This window comes from Cyprinodon tularosa, unplaced genomic scaffold (assembly GCF_016077235.1).
Source record: "Cyprinodon tularosa strain WSP-4 unplaced genomic scaffold, ASM1607723v1 ctg955, whole genome shotgun sequence".
NCBI classification, from domain to species: domain Eukaryota; kingdom Metazoa; phylum Chordata; class Actinopteri; order Cyprinodontiformes; family Cyprinodontidae; genus Cyprinodon; species Cyprinodon tularosa.
Window position 1 is genome coordinate 26,951 of NW_024039735.1, and position 22,008 is coordinate 48,958.

The 22,008-nt window shown below is 40.1% G+C and overlaps 1 protein-coding gene across 7 annotated transcripts in view; it reads right to left on the reverse strand.

Moving 5' to 3' along the window:
• The window catches only part of LOC119776776 (NACHT, LRR and PYD domains-containing protein 3-like), a 34,587-nt gene extending 13,154 nt beyond the window's left edge, over positions 1–21,433 (reverse strand). For 3 of the 7 annotated variants that reach the window (XM_038275374.1, XM_038275371.1, XM_038275367.1), the window contains exons 1-7: positions 14,354–14,494; positions 13,312–13,434; positions 13,078–13,227; positions 11,898–12,011; positions 10,464–10,542; positions 10,087–10,303; positions 8,171–9,968 (exon numbers count right to left, since the gene is read on the reverse strand). In XM_038275374.1, coding sequence (XP_038131302.1) covers positions 8,171–9,968; positions 10,087–10,303; positions 10,464–10,542; positions 11,898–12,011; positions 13,078–13,227; positions 13,312–13,400 — 2,447 coding nt within the window. In that variant the 5' untranslated portion in view covers positions 13,401–13,434; positions 14,354–14,494. Of the gene's footprint in view, positions 1–8,170; positions 9,969–10,086; positions 10,304–10,463; positions 10,543–11,897; positions 12,012–13,077; positions 13,228–13,311; positions 13,435–14,040; positions 14,120–14,353; positions 14,495–21,372 lie in introns of those variants that run through there. The other 4 variants (XM_038275372.1, XM_038275370.1, XM_038275368.1 and 1 more) reach the window with 4 other exon arrangements.
• Between the last annotated feature and the right edge of the window lie 575 nt (positions 21,434–22,008).

The window sequence follows — 22,008 nt, forward strand, 5'->3', positions numbered from 1 at the left end:
CCATCATCAAAAAGTTGTCTCAAAGAAATAACGTCAGAGGATCTTTTTACTGGGCTCAGATTCAACAACTTAGCCTTGTGTGCGCTCATAATTCACTCTTTTTTGCCAAATCTTTGTTTAAGCATGTCTACAGCGGCATCATAATTAGTGTCAGTTACCTTCAACCCAGCAATAGCACGTGTGGCTGGTCCGGTGAGATAGAACTTCAGATAAGTGAACTTCTCAGTTTTGCTTAAAACTGGATTTTCATGAATAGCATTCACAAACTGGTCCCAAAACTCTTGCCACATGCACACTTCTCCGTTGTATTTGCTTATTGAAAGTTTGGGCAGTTTTACAGAGGGTCTGCTTGCTGTTGACCGTGAATTTGCATCACTCAGCCGAGTGCTTGTTAATGTAGTGGTGTCCACTTAAAGTTGTTCTTGTGTAGCGGCCCTTGCAATCGCTCTTTCTGCTCGTGTCCTCCATAAAATTGTGCTGTCTTGATATTCCATTGTCCTTACAAGGTCTGCATCTAACTTCTCCAGAGGAATTTCCTTCTCTATTTCTGGCTCCAGCTCTTGGGGAGTTTTCTCCTTCTGTGATAACATGGCTAATAGCTCCAGCAACCAGTCAACATTCACATCAGTTTCACATTTCATCTTGAATTTGTTGCACCAGCTTCGTAACAGATGCCCGCAGAACAGTCCGTTTCAGTTTAAATCTCTGTAGTCACTCTGCCATGTTTTTTTTTCTTTCACATTGTTTGCAGCTATCGGCTCAATCCCAACAAAGTTCTTTTGTCACTCACGTATCCCGAGTTTCTGCACCAAAAAATGTTGTGGATTTAGCTGAAACATCGCATCTTGCTCGAAAAAAACAACTGGAGATTCAATATAATTTTATATTGCTTTACTTCTGAACTGCGGCAACATTCATATAAACATAGAGCTACATGCTCTGTTCGAAAACCTAGGACGCGTCCTTAGAAGGCCAGATTCGAAGGGCGATTACGTCATAGCGTGGCGTCGAAGTCTGGTCGGATTCCAAGAGTCCTCGTTTTGCGGCCTTAAAATGCATCCTTCATTTTGCCCGATTTGAAGGACGGGTCCGATGTATCCTCGGTATCCATGGTTTACCCAGGACTCATTGCGAGACCAAGCAAGCCGTGATTTGCTCCATGATCAGAGGAAAGGTTATTTGGCGCCGAACAGTGGTGAAAATTGGAAGTTCAGTTTAATATGATACAAGTCTGTGAATAGTTCCGTCTGAAATGAATGAAAATAGTTGTTTTAATGGTTATTGAGTTAGATATGTGGTGGTAATGTTTGATTTATCTATAGGTTTTATCTGTTACTGTGTAAATGGGTTTGGCTGTAATTTAAGGACAGAATCTAATATATCTGCAGAGTGGGAACTGTAAATCTGATAGTTAATTTTTTTATTGCTGTTTTGCACAATATGCTTAACTAAGTATTTTTTGTTGTTGAATATTAGAGATTTTGCAAATAATTTTTTTATAGATACATTGTTTAGATTTACTTATATATTTCTACCCCTTTTATAGAATAGAACAGAAAATCTCTTTATTGTCCCACAATGGGCAAATTTACAGCAGAAAGATTATTGAAAATGGTCACACAAATGTGGACCTTAGAAAAATGTATAAGAATAACATAATAGGGAAGAGTTAAAATATAAAAAATACAATTATGTAAAGTGTTTTAACAATACAAGGGCGTAGGTTTGATTTGAACTTTGGTAGGGACACTATTGGTCTGGTGTCATTGGTGATATGCAATATGCATGCCCTTTTTTATGCTCGATGTGAGCATCCGTACTGATAAGAGGTATTCATTGTTAAAAGAGAAAAGCAACATTTTGCTCCACTAATAAAAATGTTATAAGCTCTACACTCATTAGATGCTGTTTATCAATGTTTGAAGTATCACCGGCTCTGATCAATGTGGAATTAGGACTGTTTTCCACTTTGAAAATGGTTTGATTTGAACGACTAAGAGAGAAGGTACACACAGTATTTTCTTCTGAAGATATAGAATTGTGCAGTTAAACCCCACTGTTATATTTGTACCTACTATTCTCTCTCTGTATCAAGCAAAATAATACAATCATTAAAATATTAACTTCACTATAAAAGTTGAACATCTGGGCTGTAGTTACTCTGTGTAGCCCATTTCATGTATTTCATCTGGGGCTGAAAAAAATTAATCATATTAATTGATTATTTCAATAATCGTCAACTAATTTAGTGAGTGATTCATCATTAACTGTAGAATAGAGACTCTAAAACATACAGTAATATAAATGTAAAATGTGCCTTTCCCCACAGAGCAACCCACTTAGATCAGTTATTATATCAAAATTGTAAAAATAAAAACAAAAAAATGAAAACAATAATATCAACTAAATATCGGTAAAAAGGAAACCCTCACATTTTCTGTTTTAGGTGGCTGTGGCTAAGAATCAGAAATGTTGATGGCTTACAGCCTTTATTTGCCCATTTTTCTCAGAATATTTCGTTTTATAAAAAAAAAAAAAAAGGTTTTTGTTCTTTAGTGAACATGATATTATTTTTTTTTTTTATCGGGACTAGTTTTGTAGCCTAATATTAATTGTAGTAACCGCTGCATTCTAGTGTGAATACATTTTCAATGATGTGCTCCAAGCACACGCAGACTAGAAAACAGCCAATCAGAGAGAGAGAAGGCGGAACCTAAGGCAGAACAACCAATGAGAGTGGAGTTAAACAGCGCAGCACAGTTCCATGCGCTGCTACATGACAGGGACAGGAGAGACCAGGCAGAGGAGCTGCAAGAGGAAAAGAAGCCACTGCTGCAACAACTACTGCTGTAAATTATAAACATGTTGCTCACATCCAATTATTGGTCGGGACAATTAGGTCGGTTCAAAATTTTGGTAGGGACATGTCCCTATGGTCCCTATGCAAACCTACGCCCATGTAACAAAAAAACTGGAGAGTAAATAACCAATATCCAGCTATGGACATTTTTACAGTGATGGATATTTGAAAATAGCAGCAACATCAGAGATGTGCTGAATGACAGCAGCAGGTTATTTAACTGACTTAGGTTTCTATCATTACAGTTGATTTTATTTGTTCCTGCTCCCGGTGGTTGGAACCTTTATTCCACTCTGGATTCTTGTGAGTATAGTCTTTGTTCACTTTACAATAAAAAATAAATAAATAAACAAACAGTTTTGAAAACTTTGGTATTCATTCTTTTCCTGCTTTGTGTGTCAACTTTCATGGTTGCTAAGCAACGGAGCATACAGCGGTAAAACCCGCCGAAGGGTAGACCTGGTCGAATTCACAGCCAGAACTCTTCCAGTCTCCTTATTTTCAAGGACTTCGAAGGATCCAGTCTGGGTAGACCGCGTCCTTGGAGGATGCAGCCCAGGTTTTCTAACAGAGCCACATTTCTAGAAAAACACAACTTCTTCGCTGGTCAGAAAACAGGAAAAAAAAAAACAACTATGGCTGACATATAGCACCTATGCCATCTGGTGGAGAATTACTTATACAACAACCCAGTACAATCTTAACCTAAAATGTATTTGTGTTTAATTCAATTCAATTCAGTTTATTTATATAGCGCCAAATTCACAACACGTCATCTCAAGGCACTTTACAGTTCAACCAGATCATACAGTCAAAAACTGAAATTTAATTATTGTTGTATTTATTTAACCTCTGAAAAATATGAAATAGCCATATTATAATATTCAACAAGCCTAGACTCCAGCTGTAAAAACTGCTGGAAAAATCTCTAATCAAAAGAGATTTTAAATACCTCTGCAGAAAGGAAGGAATAAACTTTTCTGGAGTCAGCTGGACCTGCATTGGATGCTGTGAAGCCTCTTCCCAGAGGGCAGCAGGGAGAACAGTCCATGGTGGGGGGGTGAGGGGTCATTGATGATGTTACGGACTCGGGACATGCAGCGCTGGGATGAAATGTCTTTAATGGAGGGAAAAGGAGCCCTCATTATCCTCTCTGCTGTTCTCACCTTCTTCCAGTCTGAGGCGCTGCAGCCTCCACACCACACAGTGAGACAGCTGCTCAGAACGCTCTCTATGGTGCTTCTTTAGGATGCTATGTCCCATTTTAATGTACTGAAAAAGCTTTCCATTGAACTCACTTCGCTCAGGACCTCTGTTGCAGTCAGTCCATCATTATTCTCATCTAGTCATATCTCTCCTCTAACTCAACAGTGAGCTCTCACTCTCTGTCCATAGTGATCTCCATGGACACCTTAGAGGTTTCTATTTTTAGAAGACTTGGTAAAGTGACTTAATGTAGTTTAGGTCAAATTAGATAAAATGACCTAAATAAACCAGAAATGTTGTCTTTACAAACAGGGTTTAAATGGAAAAATATTAGTCTGAGAAAGAATGAATTCTAAATCGGGAATACTTAGTCCAGCATTAAGGCGGTATTAAACTGAAAATAATATCTATCAAAAGAGAAAAAAATACAAATAAACCATCAGTTATTTCAACAGGTTCTAAATTAGCAAAAAATAAAATTACTGTATTTGAACTTCTTAACCCTAGAAAACCCAGATATGAAAATTCTTGTGAGCCTTCAATCTCCTCGCAGTACTTCACAACTCGTGAATTCCTTTTCAGATGTAAATGCCCCATTAGTGCTGTGGCTGGAGAACCATTCCACCCCCTTCAGTTTCGGTTTCAGCTAAAGTCTCTCTCTTTGAGAGTGTTTTACCTGAGAGCAGGGTGGGAAAAAATCATATTTGTGATTAAATATAATTAGGCCTATGTCATCAGTGTCACCAACATTGCAATGATTTCAGCGGAGCCACCAGCGCAACGATCAGACGATAACTGATCTGTACAATGAAAATAGCTGCATGAGCTGGAACGCTGTAGAAAGCAACAATACTTATACAATAATGAACATTATTTATTTGGGGGGAAAATATATCTCTCCTCTCTCTGTCCTCCGCTGCAGACATGTAGACAGCATTGTGAGACTGCAGTAAAGTTGGCAATATAATCACAGATTCGGCTTTTCGGGATTAATAACTCATCAGCGGATGATTTATTATACAAAACAGACTCTTCTCTTCAACCAGAGCAAGGCAGACAGTAAACTACAACTGTAGTTTCCTCAAAACGAGTATCCTATCGCGCTGGGAGAATTACATTGGACCCTATGGGGAGCTCGATGCTCCAAAAATCTCAAATAATCAGAGAGAAATATTCGAAGCGTCACCAAGGAGAGGTGGATTATTATCACATTTATTGGATTCGAAAATAATACTTTTCTGAGGAATTTCCAAAAGCCTAAATGACACCACTATTTTATTATTAGAATAAGTATAAAATTAGCAATGACTACACTATAGATCACTGTACTGCCTCCAAACTTGTAGGATACACAGATAACCTCATCTGGATCAGACTACAGCTCTTACTTTGGGAAGATAGGCCAAACTGTATTTTTACAGATTTATTTATTGTTATTATAAGCATATAATAGCCAATAATTACACTATAGATCATTGTAGGGCCACAAAACTTGTAGCACACATAGATAACCTTATCTAGTTCACACTACAACTCTTACTTTGGGAAAATGTGCTAAACTCTATTTTTTAAAGATTTTTTTATTGTTATTATAAGCAGACCAGGTGTGCAATCTCTGCAACATGAACCACAGCACTGAGCGTTGTGTGCACTGCACAAAGTATACCTGTCACACATGCAGAAGGGACTCACCTTGGGTTTGTAAAAACTGCTAAATGGGACAATTGTAGTTTCGTATGTTGTGCTTTTCCTTGGGTGAAATAAATGTTAGTTCTACACTGAAATCATACTGTTTGTCATTCTCTAAGCTGAAATGTTGAATGACATGAAAAGGTGAGAACAGGCAAAATACAATTATTCTCAATGTTTCTTTCACATAGTGAGCTTTGCAATATAAATGAGTCTGTTGGTGAATGGACAATATAATGCCTTGTTGGAAAAGCTGGTTATGACGTGTTCTCAGCTCAGGAACTAGGACCCGTATGATATCTGGTAAAGATTTAGATATGACTTATCAAGATATTCCTGCAAAAAGGTCTGATGTTGCAGGGGAAGGTAATGAAAGGTGTTTGGAGCATGCTCTGGTTCTGATGCCAGTTTGTTTCAGCCTTTATCCAGTCTCCTGTAGAAGGACTGGTCACATCACAGGTTATTTGCATTACAACAAGGACAGTTAGCAAGAATACACTTGAAGAGGGGAGGGGGGCTTGCAGGAAAACTGGAATTCTCCGGGACATCTAGTGTTAAGAGCCATGTATGTAGGTGATCTAAAAAACAACTTGTTGGATAAGTGACCCATGTCATTGTAATATGATGATAAAATGTTTAAATTCATGATAAAGTAGGAACTGAATACCCCACGATTCACAACATTAGATTTGATCTAGAAGCTCAGCTCTGTATCAGGACAAAAACATTCTCTTTATTGATTAGTCGGGTGGGCATTCGGTGTATATTGCTGTAGTACATCTTTTAGGAGGAGAGAGAGTCCAGTTCATCAAAAATATGTCTCTCTAGTTACTTTTAAAACCCTTTTATTATTATTATATCATTTATTTGTTTGTTTTTTATCCAGTTTACCATTAAGGAAAACAGTGTGAGTCAGGTTGTTTGGAGCAAAGCATTCTTGTCTTCCTCTGAAATATGGTAAATGTACTCCCTGTTTCTCCAATAACACATTTTTTAGTCCCAAAAATATCTCCCCTGTATTTAACCTGCAAAAGTAATGTGTTTTCTGGGTTAGATAATTAACACAGCACAATAAAGTAACCTGACTATCTGCTCTACCTGCTGCTAAAAGTATGACTCTAACTCTACGTCCAAGTCTTTGATCCTTCTAAGGTCATCGGCAAGAACATGATGGAAGTTAGGAAAAAAATCTGAGAAATATTACTTTTTATGTTTCAACATGCACTCATTGGACAATTAATGTGACCAATTATTTATTTTAACACAATACTTTTACACATTACTTTAACACCTTGTGCACCTTTTTTATCAAGTCTGTTTGAAGCTCTCTGAAAGATTGATAAGGCATACCTTCAGCACATTTATAATAAAAAAAGCTGGGATATAATATTAAGATGACATGAAATTTCTTACTTAAAAGCTTATATGTGTGACTGAATTTCTGTTTCTAGGTCTAGCGAGGATGAACATAATGTTGGGAGCTGGAGAAATCCCATCTTTCTCCAGCAGAGTCCGCCGTGGATCCTCTGAGGGAGCCTCCTGCACAGCTGCAGCTCGTCAAGATCATCAGAGGATCCACTACATAAGCTGTCTTCAGACCTTGCCTCAACGCCGGAGTGTTGTTCCAGTTGGTCAGCGCTAAAGCCTAGATCTTTGAGTATCTCCATGACTTTGAATCCAGGTTGGATTCTAACCACTATCTCTGTGTTTCCAGGAAACCCGTGTCTCCTCCGTGAAAGCTCAGGAAGAGCTAACCTGCCGAGCCGACCCTCTGAGCCAAACCCTGAAGATTCTCTGAGAACCTCCAAGCAGCTCTGGACCAGAGCTGGGAAACCAAAGCTAAGGTCTGTTCAAGCTAGACGTGAGACGCTGAAGCAGCAAACGGACTCTGCTGATAAACACCTCTCCAGAACCAACAGTGACTCTCCCCAAAGAGAACCTCAAGAACCCTCAAGGTACAATCAGAGCTCACTTGGAAATCAAATCCTGTCAGCAGTCCTTAACCGCTCTGTCTCTCACGCAGACTCCGGTGAAACCAGAACCCAGGCCCGAACCTGTCTTCAGTACATTCTGTGTGTTGTGCATAATAAACGTGTTAAACTTTCATCCCTGTGTCCGTCAAAGTGGTGTTCTGCATAATTGGGTCTCCATTTGAGAACCCATCATGACACATAATTCATGATTTACAAAAATAAAAGAAACAAATAAGTAAGTATTTTCCACGTTGATAAGAGAAATTTTGTGCTTCTTTTTCCGGTCTCTTAGCTAAATCTTATTCTGTAAATCCTCTTGACTAGCGACTATTTCAATAAAAGGTATTTTTATAAAGCTGATAACTAAACATTAGTTTTACCAGGATAATAGTTCTCTTTCCTTTTTTTTTACCAGGAAAACCCAAATTCTGTCAGTACTCACAGAGCTTTGTTTGAAGCTTTGACCACTGGCAGCAGCCTGAGAAGAGCCTCCTCTGAAGCACAGTATTTCTTCAGGTCAAACACATCCAGATCGTCTCCTGATGTCACTAAGATAAAGGCCAGAGCTGACCACTGAGCAGGAGACAGTTTATTCATGGAGAGACTTCCTGATCTCAGAGACTGTTGGATCTCCTGGACCAGAGAACGATCATTCAGTTCATTCAGACAGTGGAACAGGTTGATGCTCTTCTCTGCAGACAGATTCTTATTGATCTTCTTTTTGATGTATTGAACTGTTTCCTGATTGGTCAGTGAGCTATTTCCTGTCACTGTCATCAGACCTTGTAGGAGTATCTGATTGGTCTGCAGTGAAAGACCCAGGAGGAAGCGGAGGAACAAGTCCAGGTGTCCATTTGGACTCTGTAAGGCCTTGTCCACAGCACTCTGATTGAGACCTCTTAGTTTTACTGTCTTGAGAAATTTAGATAAAAAAGTTTTCTTTTCTTGTTTTTCTTCCATCAGGTTTATTCCACGTGTGATGAAGGTCAGTTTGACATGAAGAGCAGCCAGAAACTCCTGAACACTCAGATGGACGAAGCAGAACACCTTGTCCTGGTTCTGGTACAGCCCTCTCTCCTCTCTAAAGATCTGTGTGAACACTCCAGAGTAAACTGAGGCTGCTCCGATATCGATGCCACACTCTGTCAGGTCTGATTCATAGAAGATCAGGTTTCCTTTCTGCAGCTGATTGAAAGCCAGTTTTCCCAGAGACTCAATCATCTTCCTGCTCTCTGGACTCCAGTGTGGATATGTCTCAGCTCCTCCATCATACTTGACCTTCTTAACTTTGGTCTGAACCTCCAGGAAGTGGATGTACATCTCAGTCAGGGTGTTGGGCAGCTCTTCTCCCTCTCTAGTCTCCAACAAATCCTCCAGAACCGTAGCAGTGATCCAGCAGAAGACTGGAACATGGCACATTATCTGGATGCTTCTAGATCTATTGATGTGGGAGATGATCCTGCTGGCCTGCTCCTCATCTCTGAATCTCTTCCTGAAGTACTCCTCCTTCTGTGGGTCATTGAACCCTCTGACCTCTGTCACCATGCCAACACACTCAGGAGGTATCTGATTGGCTGCTGCAGGCCGTGTGGTTATCCAGAGGAGAGCAGAGGGAAGGAGTTTCCCTCTGATGAGGTTTGTCAGCAGAACATCCACTGAGGTGGACTCTGTAACATCAGTCAGGATCTCCTTGTTCTGGAAGTCCAGAGGAAGTCGACTCTCATCCAGACCATCAAAGATGAACAGAACCTGGAAGTTATCAAAGCTGCAGATTCCTTTGGTTTCAGTGAAGAAGTGATGAACAAGTTCCACCAAGCTGAACTTTTTCTCTTTCAGCACATTCAGCTCTCTGAAGGTGAATGGAAATATGAACTGGATGTTCTGGTGGGCTTTGCCTTCAGCCCAGTCCAGAGTGAACTTCTGTGTTAAGACTGTTTTCCCAATGCCAGCCACTCCCTTAGTCATCACTGTTCTGATTGGCTGATCTCTTCCAGGTGGGACTTTAAAGATGTCTTCTTGTCTGATTGTTGTTTCTGGTCTGGTTGGTTTCCTGGATGCTGTTTCAATCTGTCTGACCTCATGTTCATCATTGACCCCCCCAGTCCCCCCCTCTGTGATGTAGAGCTCTGTGTAAATCTGGTTCAGAAGCGCTGGACTTCCTGCTTCAGCGATCCCCTCATACACAGACTGGAACCTCTTCTTCAGACTGGATTTAAGTTGACAAACAGAGGCAAAAAGCTCTGAAAGATGAAAGTGTATTGTTAGCATTTAAATAATTCCTTTCAACTAATTTTCTGTTCTTACTGGATAAATTAGTAATTTATCCATCAGGTTAAATCTTTATAGACATCCTCTTACTGCTCTGCAGACGATCAGCCAGCTCCTCCTGCTTCATCCTCCTCAGGAAGCTCAGGGTGATCTTCACTAAAGCCTCTCTACTTCTCCTCTGCTCTTCATCCTCACCTTCCAACTGCTCCTCATCTTCCCTTTGAGCTTCTGGATAATCTGGACTCAAAAGCTTCTGGATCTTCTTCAGCTCGTTCTTCACAAAATTAACAATGTTTTCCTCCAGCAGCTGAACAGAACGATAAGTGAAGGACACATCAGACTGAGATCATGGAGCTAAACATCAGATCCAAGTTGGACAGACTGACAGTCCTCTGGTCTACAAAGTGCAGCATGGAGATGACTGTGAACAGAACCCATGGAGAAGTAGTTGTAGTTCATGTACAGACCATAAATATGGAGTCCAGCTGGGTTTGATGCTGCTGGGCAGATGGAGCACTGGGAACCTCTGAGTTCTGCTGGTTCACTCTGTGGAGGAACCAGGAAGCATTAACTCACATTATGTAGAACAACAAACAGACAAAGGCCAAGGCCCTGGTGGTGTCCTGATCCAAAAGCTTTATGTCTTTTCACTTCTCTCAGGGACGACTTTCTATATTAAAGAAGCTTCTACCTGATTAGAGTTTGAGTTTCTGATGCTCAGCATTATACAGAAGTGAAAATTGTGTAAATCCATTCAATATCATCGGTTTAGCATTTCATAAAATAATTTAATTAATAATGTCAAAATAGACCAATGATAGAAAAAACTGTTAAATCAATTATAGCCATTCAGTGATTTTCTTTTTTCTTTGAAATGTCTCTGAAATATTTCAGTTTCATTAAGCTGCACAGCTCCAGCTCCTCTTGTAGTTTCTTAGAGAAATGTCTTCTTACCAACGTTTCCCATCCCTAAACCTATCTCTACTGAAGGATCAGTAAATCTAATCCTAGTCTGTGATCAGAGGCTGCAGCTGCTCTGTTTCAATGACTGACAGGAAGCTGGAGACACATTTATTAAACCTTAACTGATTATTTCATGAAAATATTGATGAAGGCAAGTTCATCAGACAGAGCAAAGTCCAGAGAAAGGTTAAAGGTTTACATCCTGAGATGAATCTGTTTGTTTCATTATAAACATGGTCCAACATCTAAAGAAAGCTAGCAGGAGGATTCATGCACAGAAATAATGTTGGTCTTCAGTAAGAAAAGGCTGCAGCAAGACGTTCCTTTGACCTCGATTAAAAATTGTTTTCATGTATATGGAAGAAAATTCTAGCTTAAATTTAAGATCTTGGATAATTTTTTTTAAGAAATATAAAGTTTAGGTATTTCTACAGGTGAATTTTGTTTTTACTATATTCATCACCAGTAAAACTGTCCCTCAATATTTGAACATTTCTATTTGTTTAAAGTGTCACAGTTAAATCTTTGAGTTAAATACAGTCAGATAAAAATTGTAGTTCTTGAATTTTTAAAGTCGTTTGATTCGACATATGAATTAAAACTGATTAAGAAAACTATCAGAAACTTAAAATCAGGGATAAAACAAGCCTCTAGGGTCTGAACTGGGAACATCTTATTCTGTCATTGATTATTTCTGTAAAATGATTAATCTGAATTCAGCAGAAATCAGCCTGACCCCTGCTGGACCAACAGGTGAACTACAGACACTTAGAAACACCTCCAACAATGTTTGCCCTGAACTCATTGGAGACTGAATTAGTGGAAAAACATCCAGAAGAAACAAACAGTTTCATTAAAGGAATAAAAATGTGGAATCAGAACTTTTCAAAATGAGTCATTTCAGTTTCAAACAGTTCTAACATTTAGACAGAGCTCACCTCTTTGCAGCTGAAGGTTGGTCTGATTTAAAATCAATATAATCATCCTTTGACCTGTCACTCTTTAAGGAAACACAGCTGGGTTCTGGTTCTGGTTTGAGGTTCTGTTGGATCCTGAAGGAAAAACTCTGAATTCAGTCTTAGTCTTATAATGTATTTAAAGTTAAACAGTGAAGCCCAGAACTCTAACGTGCCCCACAATGGCGCTAGTTTGAAGTGGATCCAAATATTCCTGGTTTCACTGTAAACCGTATATTAATGATGGATTAATAATTAGCTCTGATGATAATTAATAAGGGATTATGTTTGGGTTTGTTAGCAGGAACTGAACAATAATCAGAAAGTCTGGATGTAGAACAGTGTTTGATGTGTTCTGATCTTCTATCCTGATAAACTTTCTTCCTTTAGATCAGAGTCAGAACTGCTGATGGAGAAACAAGTTCATTTATCTTCTAGTTGATTGTTTTACTTGTTCTAGTCTTAAACTGATGATCAAACCCCTTTAGAGCAGCAGCTTTATTCTCAGCTGATCATTTCTGAGCCTCTGTTCAGCTTTTTATGGTAATACAGGCCATGGTGGTGCATTCAAGGACCTTTCATTAATGTAGTAATCCCCACTAAGTTTCCTATCAAAGATTGATCGTGTTATTATCATCAAACTTCCTCCCAGCAGCAGGTCAATGATCTTGTATTTCTGATGACATGTAGCGGCTGCTGAAGGAGACTGTGGAGCAGTTTGCTAATAATCAGACTGATGATCATTTTGAATGAACACAGATGAACTTTAGAAGCTGCTGATTTCACTGATGTTTGCAGATAACAGTGAGAGATCATGTTTTCCATCAGATTTATTTTCCATCTAATAGTTGAATCAGCATCATGACTTGCCTACATGTGCATCACCTTAAGCTCTGCAGAAGCACCAACTCTGGTTCACTAATGTTACACAAGGTGATCCAGAAAGATTCAACTGGATGGAAGAACAACTGATTTTAGCTCCAATATCATCTAACAAGATCATTTCATATCATCACAATAAAACAATCCTTTGATTATTTCCATTATTTAGCCTCCATCACTCACTGCTTCACATGTGAACACGTGAGAGAAAGAGTTGAGTTCACATTAATATGTTGGAATGAAGTTAAACTGATTAGTGGATCATTTAGAAACAGCTCACCTGTTTGCTGATGAAGGTTGGTCTGATTTAAATTCAAAGAAAGCATCCTTTGACATGTTACTCTGTAAAGACACACAGCTGGGTTCTGGTCCAGGTTCTGGTTCTGGTCCAGGTTCTAGTTCTGGTCCAGGTTCTGGTTCTGCTGGTTTCCTGTGAATAAAGATGGTTTGTTGATGTTCATGCTGAGCTCTGACATGGAGAAGAGTCCTGGACAGTTAGAGATGGTGATCTGACCTCTGAGCTTTGCTCTGGTCCTCATGTTCTCCACACAGAGTGGTTTTAGAGGGAGGGACTCTGTCCTCTCTGTCCTCACACTGATCCATGCTGCTCACTTCACATCAGCTCACACACCTGCAGCTGCAGCCAAGAACACAGGATGAAGCTACATTAACATTCACTGATTCCCACCTGTAGGATACAGTAGCTGTTTACCATCTATTACAGAAATAAAGATGTGATACTAAAGTATATCTAACATTAAAAACTAAAACAAAGGACTGATAAAATTTATCAGAAATTAAACCATTTTTAAATTAATTAAATAATTACAGTTTGGAATAAATGTGAATGATTTTCAGACTCCAACACTATGATGTTAAAATATATTCAGTCAAACTTCTTCCTGCATTATGGGCGTGCTACGGTGGTGCAGTGTTAGGGCCAACGACCCACGGAGGCCTTAGTCCTCGACGAGCCTTGAATCCGGCCTGTGGTCCTTTGCCACATGCCTCTCCCTGTCTCTACTAACATCTTTCCTTTCAGCCCACTGTGCAAAAAATGAGCTTCTAGTGCAGCAAAGATACTTCTTGGTGCATCAGAAACTCAGAACATCTGGACCTGATGTGTTTCTAAACTATCAAACTAAACAGATGGATTTTATGCTCTATTAAAGCTTCAGACAGTTTAATACAAGGAAATGTATATTTTAATAAAATTAATATTTAATAAAATTGATTATCTTACTATGAAAGGCTCCACAGGAAGCAGCTGCTCTGCTTGTCGTTTGTCATTAAAGGAGAAACTGAAAGTTGTATCTAAAGACCTGAAAAATAAGCAATTTTTAAAGTGAAGAACAAACATCATCTGCTCCTCATGTTGACTGTTTCAGAAAATAATCTAGTAATCCTGGAGATTTCCCTTCATTCACAGTAAAATTAAAACTTTGGTCTGGAATAAAAGCAGAATGTTTTCTAAAAACCCCAGAAAACAGAAACAGACTGTTAAACTATTAAACTTAAACTTTTACTATGAAATAAAGTTAAATAGTTAAACTTACGGTGTCTTTAGGCAAAGCAGAGAACAGACGACGGTCTGAAGAAAACAGACTGAGATGGAGGCAAAAAAGGAGAACAAGTAGAACCAGTTTACCTGCAGTCAGAACTTCACCTGAGATAGAGGCAGAAAAGGAGAACCAGTAGAACCAGTTTAACTGCAGTCAGAACTTCACCTGAGATGGAGGCTGGGCAGGTAGGAGGAGTTAAGGTGAGGGACGGTAACCATGACAACAGAAAAAGAGCCTTCACTTTTGACTCATAGGGAGGTGTTCTGACTTTTATGGATAACATTTGTAGTTACATTTTGGATTTCCTTCTGTATTTATCTCTCTTTGACCACTCCACCTTCTTCCAGTCCTCCTCCATACAGACCCCCTGTCTGCTCTTCACCACCGCAATCCACATCCACCGTCTCCACCCCTCCCCCCTGCTTCACATCCTGTCCTACAGAACATGAGGACCTCACCCGTCCCCCTACAGTCACCTCTACAGTGTCCTTCACTCCTGACCTAGTGAGAAGACAGCTAACCAGACTCCACTCTGGCAAAGCTGCGGGCCCCGATGGTGTACTCCCCTGGGTGCTCAAAGCTTGTTCCAACCAGCTGTGTGGAATACTTAGCCTAGTCTTCAGTCTGAGCATGCTCCTCCAGAGAGTACCCGTGCTGTGGAAGACGTCCTGCCTCGTTCCGGTGCCAAAGACTTTGCGCCCTAGCGACCCTCAGGACTACAGACCGGTAGCACTGACGTCCTATATCATGAAGACCTTTGAGAGGATTGTCCTGGAGCAGCTAAGGCCCATGGTCAGGCCCTTCACTGATCCACTACAGTTCGCCTACCAGCCCCGCCTGGGAGTTGAGGACAGCATTATCTTCCTGCTGAACAGAGTCTACAATCACCTGGACAAGCCGGCGAGCACTGTGAGAATCATGTTCTTTGATTTCTCCAGTGCCTTCAACACCATCCGCCCGGCTCTACTAGGTGAGAAGATGACTGCGATGCAGGTGGAGGCCCCCATCGTGTCCTGGATTGTTGATTACCTGACGGGCAGACCACAGTATGTACGCCAACAGAACTGTGTGTCTGACAGGGTGGTCAGCAACACTGGGGCACCTCAGGGGACTGTCCTCTCCCCCTTCCTCTTCACCCTTTTCACCTCAGACTTCAGCTATTGCTCTGAGTCCTGCCACCTTCAGAAGTTTTCTGATGACTCAGCAATTGTTGGCTGCATTGAAAAGGGTGAGGAGAGTGAATACAGGACCGTGGTGGGCAACTTTGTCACTTGGAGTGAGCTGAACCACCTGCAGCTCAATGTGACAAAGACTAAGGAGCTCATAGTGGATCTGAGGAGGACAAAAACACCTGTGACCCCTGTTTCCATCCAGGGGGTTCCTGTTGACACTGTGGAGGAGTATAAGTACCTGGGAGTGTACTTTAACAATAAGTTGGACTGGACTAGAAACACTGAGGCGGTCTACAAAAAGGGCCAAAGCCGACTATTCTTCCTGAGGAGGCTGAAGTCCTTTAACATCTGTGGGACGATGCTGAGGATTTTTTATGAGTCTGTTGTTGCTAGCACGCTCTTCTTTGCTGTCACATGCTGGGGCAGTGGGCTGAGGGTCGCTGAAAACAACAGACTGAACAAACTGATCAAGAGGGCCGGTGATGTTGTGGGGGAGCAGCTGGACACCCTGACCACCGTGGCAGAGAGGAGGATGCTGTCCAGGTTTCAGTCCATCTTAGACAATGATTTACATCCTCTCCACAACACACTGGTCCAGCAGACCAGCTCCTTCAGCAGAAGACTCCTCCTTCCCAGATGCTCCACAGAGCGCCACAGGAAATCATTCCTACCTGTGGTCATCAACCTATATAACGCCTCCCTCAAGTGATTCAGACCCCCCCCGTCCATAATTGACATTTATGCACTATTTTTGCACGCCACGTATCACTTTACTTGGATTTATTCACTTTAATTGGACTTTTCACTTTATTTGGATTTAGTTTTTACATATACATAGATATACATACAGATATATGTACAGAAGAGCTATATGTGTATATATATTTTATCTTTTTATTCTTATTTTTTATCTTTATTATATTGTATAGTTGGATGTGTGTTTATATCATGTAAAACTGTAACTAGAGCGTGTAACAAAAGTAATTTCCCTCTGGGATTATTAAAGTATTTCTGATTCTGATTCTGATTCTTAGTTGATGTTCAGTAATTTCCATTAGTTGTTAATTTTACTTATATAATTCTATTCTATTTATTTTTGTTATTAAATCCCCTAAAATCTTAAAGTTAAGGAGTTGGGATTCCTAGTCTTTTGCTGAATTTAATGATTACTTCTATGAAACTGAATCATAGAATATGATCTATATTGATATGAAACTATATTGATAAAGACATGATGTAACAGCTGCAACAAAGCAAGAAAACAGAGAACAGAATGTGTCCATCTGGAGCCCAGTTAGGTTATAGAAAAACCCTGATAGAGACATGAATGAAGACAGGAGGCTGGAAAACACTGCAGATAATGGATCAGATTCTGGGAAGCAGGACATTCTCCATCTATTCCCCCTTTAGGAGGTTTTTCATTTACATGTTCATTATGATTCAAGTTCTATTTTCATTTTAATGATATTTGCAGCTTTAATGCTGTAAATATCAGAGCTCTAAAATATTCAGCTGCTCATCAAGGACTGAGGTTCAGTTCAGTTTATATCATCCTGTCTGAAATTATCATTTAGAACAAAACTAGACTGAGTCAGTTTATTTAATTGCTTCTCTACCAACACAGTGAGAGATGGAAGATAATTAACTCATTGTCTGATCCTAAAAATGAAAAAATAATAATAATACTAATAATAAAATTCCGTAAAAATTCAAAAAATATCCACTGGACTTGGTTTTCAAGATTTGAAGATGTTTCTCCACCTCTCCAGGAAGCTTTCTCAATTCAAATGTCTGGATCTGCAGTGAGTTGAGTCTTATATGGACAAGGCCTTGTATTGCTTGGAAACATGCAAATGGTAACCGATGAATGGGTCGTTTAGTTCCATTGTTAGCCTGTAATATCTGAACCTGTCTATGATTCTAGGGGTCGGTCATTAAAGGGGGGGGGGGGGTTGCCGTTAAGGGGGGATTGTGTCCTGTAATACCTGAAACCTGTCTATGATTGTTAAGAGTCGGTCGTTAAGGAGGTATTGTTCACCGGCTGGAGCGGGTGGGTCCCTCGTTCCTCTGTGATGGGGTGGGGGGTTTGGTGATATCTGGAAGGGATCATGTCTATGATTGAATTGTATGTTTTTGGAAGCTGGAATCTGAGTCCACCACCTGTTTTTCTCTCTTAACATAGATGGCTTCCTTCACGCCCCTCTCAAACCACCTATTTTCTTTATCCAGAATATGGACATTCTGGTCCTCCAAAGAATGTCCTTTGTCCATAAGGTGTAGGTGTACTGTGGAGTCTTGTCCAGAGGAGGCCGCTCTTTTGTGTTGGGCCATGCGTCTGTGGAGAGGTTGTTTTGTTTCGCCAATATAAAGATCAGAGCATTCCTCGCTGCACTGAACAGCATATACCACTCCGCTCATATTCGGTCTGGGGGTTTTATCTTTAGGATGCACTAGCCTCTGTTTAAGGGTTTGGTTTGGCTTGAAATGTACTGGGATCTTGTGTTTGGAGAAAATCCTCTTGAGCTTTTCAGACACTCAAGCAACATAAGGGATTGTGATGTTTTTGCGTTTAATTTTCCCATCGCTGTCTTCTGTTGCGTGTCTTTTGGATTTCCTTGCTGATTTGATAAAAGCCCAGTTTGGATATCCACAGTTTTGGAGAGCATCTTTGATGTTTTTCTGTTCTTTGTGCTTCCCATCTGTTTTAGTAGGGACATGTTCTGCCCGGTGTTGTAAGGTTCTTGTTGGGATCTGGAGATTCACCACCTTTCTCCAGCAGAGTGCGCTGTGGGTCTCCTGGGCTGGAGTCCTCCAGCACACCTGACGCTCATCAGCCCATCAGGAGACTTTCCTACATAAGCAGCAGCCAGACCTTCCTTCAACGCCGCAGTGTTGACCAAGTTTGGTTAGCGAACCTGAGCCTCTGTTATTCTGATAGAATCTTAGTTGTCTCTGGAGAGAAACCTGATTCTAATCTGCCTCTGTCTTCTTGCTCACAGGAAACCTGTCTAAGCCTAAAGCTCTGGATGAGCTTTGCCTGTAAACCTGCTTGCCTGCCTAAGGGAGCCAAACCTGAACATCTCAATCTGGACTCCTCCTGCTGCTCTCAAGGAAGAGCTGGAATCTCAAACCAAGGTCTGCACTGTTAAAAAAGTAAATGGCAATTGTTGTTCTAACACACAATTGTATTGTAATCCGACTCAGAAATATAAATTTGACATCTAACATATAAATACACGTTTGCCCAACTCAAATTCTCAGAAGTTGGTTTAACAAGGAGTTTTAAATCGCCTATACAAGATTTTTTGAGTTCCCTCAACTGTAAACTCATGGGCATGCGCACTGCTTATGTTCATGGACACGCCCACTACGGTACGGGGTTTCCTATCCCTTTCTTCAAGTGCACAGCCTTTTTCCCTCGTGTTTGAGAAGATTGGCGGACATTGTGCTTTTATGCATCTGGACAACCACGGAGGAACGACCCTGGGACCTTACCAGTTTTCTGAATCTTTTCTTTTCCCGGTGAGTCCTGCAAAGTACAGACAGTTAGGGTTAGCTCTGTGAGTTAGCATTCCCTTGTGGTGTATTGCCACCGAGTTGAAGCATGAGTTCACATGTTTTTCACGTTCTGATGAAAGGAAAAGCTGCGCGCATGCGCGTGCGTGTTTATAATGCGCGTGCGCGCGTGCGTGTTTATGCCGCGCATGTGCGGGTGAGTGTTTATGCGTAGAGAAAAGAGTGTGCCTGTTATTTTCATTGTACAAATGAAAAGAGACATTAAGTGGAGTGTAATAACTTATGAAATTTCTAAATTGTTTTATGTAGTGCAGTGTTTTTGCACTCAGGCACAGAATGTTACAAGATTACATTATTTTACATTCTTAATCCGATGTGGGTATTTACTGTTTAACTGTAATTGGTTTTATAATTATTTACATGTGGATTTTTTGCTTTCATGATTTTATTTGCTTTACAAGAAAAACATTGACATTAATATTTTATATGTTAACCCTGTAATGCAGCAGTTAATTCGTAATGAGTTAGAAAAGTTACATTACACACTGAAATTTATCATACTTGGAGAGATATAAACTGTGCAGTTAAGAACAAGAAGTGAATGGATTTAACTAAGCCCTGTTGTGCTATGCAGGCTGGGTTTTTTGGATACCATGGATTCTGGATTCTCTCCTTAAATGGAGATGGCGAGCCAACTGTGTGAACATCTGGATTTGGACTGAAGAGGACTTTCTTTTCTTGCATTCATCGTCCTGTCGGAGTGGTAGGACTTTAAAGAAAAACTCAGAGATAAAAAGGGAAAACCTTTTTCTTTTTCCGTTGGGAAACAAGACATTTTATTTCATTTTATTTTTTTAAAGGGTGCACCCAATTTAAAGAGACTACAATTGAAAAAAACAAACTGAAGGCCGTCCAAATTTGTAAAACTGTTATTTTTTTCATATATGTTAATACACTTACTTCACAAAAAATTACCTGTGTGTTTTCCTCTTACTAAATCGGTGTCTTACTGTTTTTTCCCTCATCATCACTCCCTCTTACGAATCTAGAACATTCTGGTCCAGTGTCAGGTTACTTTGATCTGTGCAGTTAAGATTATGTTGTTGAACATGGTTTTATACTGTATCTATTGATACAATGTTTGACCTGAAGCAATAAAAATGTTGTATTAACGTAATTTTTTGTGTGTTGAATGATTGGTAGTGAAGACGATTGGTAGGACAAAAAAAACTGAGTTGATAGAACTCAACTTGCAGATAACACTACAAAATCTGAGTTTGTAGAACTCAAAATCTATATGTTAAACTCATAAAACAAAGTTGATAGAACTCAGAACCTAAAGGTGAAACTCAAAAACCTAAGTTGGTAGAACTCAAAATTTCTATGTATCACTCCAAAAACCTAAGTTGGCAGAACTCAAAAATCTTTGTAAACTCAACCACAGTGAATTTAAGTAAGGAAAACTCAAAAAACCAAATGCATCACGTTGCCTAGAAAATTTAAGTTCTGTCAACCTCTATTTTTTTTTTCAGTGTGCCACTCACAAGTCAGAAGCTAGACGCTGCTGCTGCTGAGCACTCTGCTGAACCAACAGTCTCTGGACCCAAGCGGTTCCCTCTCTCACAAAGATCTGTCTGGACCTCTTCAAGGTATATTCTGAATAATCTAAATTCAACAAACCATCAGACTGCCTGGCTAATCAAACTATCCGTCTCTGCAGACATCTGTGATTCCAGCCCCGGACCAGTGCCTGAACCAGTTCATGTTCTTTGTGTGAAAACCTTTCAATAAACTCTGTTAAACTTTTACTCTGCTTCCAGTGGTGTTCTGCATGTGGGTTAAGTCTCTTAAGCCAATCATGACAGTTCTGATGATTGAGAGTTTGTGTTCCAGTGGGTGGTGTGAGTCAAAAAGAAGATACTGGTCTGTGTGAGTAGGTTTCCTATACACTTCAATGTTCAGGCTTCCATTGAAGTGTATAGGAAACCTCAATAATAATAAAAGTTATGTTATTTCATTTATGGAAAAAAATAATTTCACCCTTGTAATAAAGTCCACTGTAGAGCCTGTAGTTTTTTTCTTAATTAAAGCAGTTCAATTAGTAGTTTTAACAGCACTGATTGCTGATCAAGCTCTGCACTGGAGGCAGCATGATGCTGCAGCTTCCCTCTCATCAGAAAACCTTCCTGGAGCTGGTTGGACGTCCTGAAGCTTCTTTTCTGCAGCTGAACTTCTCAGCTTAAAGTTCAGTCTGACTTAGTTTCCATCTATCAGAGGTTGATGATGTTTAAACATGATTGTAGCAGCTAGTAACAGATGACTCACCTTGGATCTGCTGCTCCAGGATCATTGCTGAACCCTGCAGCAATATCTTTGGACCAGTCACTTCTCATAGAAACACAGCTGGGTGATGGAGACTCTGCTCTGTTCTCATCTGTGTTCATAACCAAAACTGATGGTCTTTGCAGACATGAAGTCAATCTGAGAGGAAAACAGACACTCAGTTAACATGTGGTTTAGTCCCAGTGTTCCCAGTTAGCTGCTCTCTGATCTATCCTGTAGAGCAGAAAGCTGATTCTATTCTCAGTAAATCTGACTGTTTATAATCAATCTTCTGTAGAGACGAGATAAACAGGAGACACTGTGGATGCTGAGCAGGACTGAAGTGGAAATAGAGAAGGAGGAAGTTCAACCATCTCCTCCATCAATCATACATGAGATCTCTGGCAAACAAAATGGTTGAACTTGAAGAGCTGATAAAGACTCAGCCACAGTATCAGGAATGCAGCCAGTGAGCATTTGGTGCTGAAAATACATGTTAGGTTATAAAAGGCTGTAGTGAAGAACCCAAATGCAGAAGGTGGAAGGAGGGAGGCAGGAAAGAGGACAATGGAAACTACAGAAGCTGGGAAGAAGATGGAAAATAGAAAAACATGGAAACAGGATTTAATGGAGTTAGGA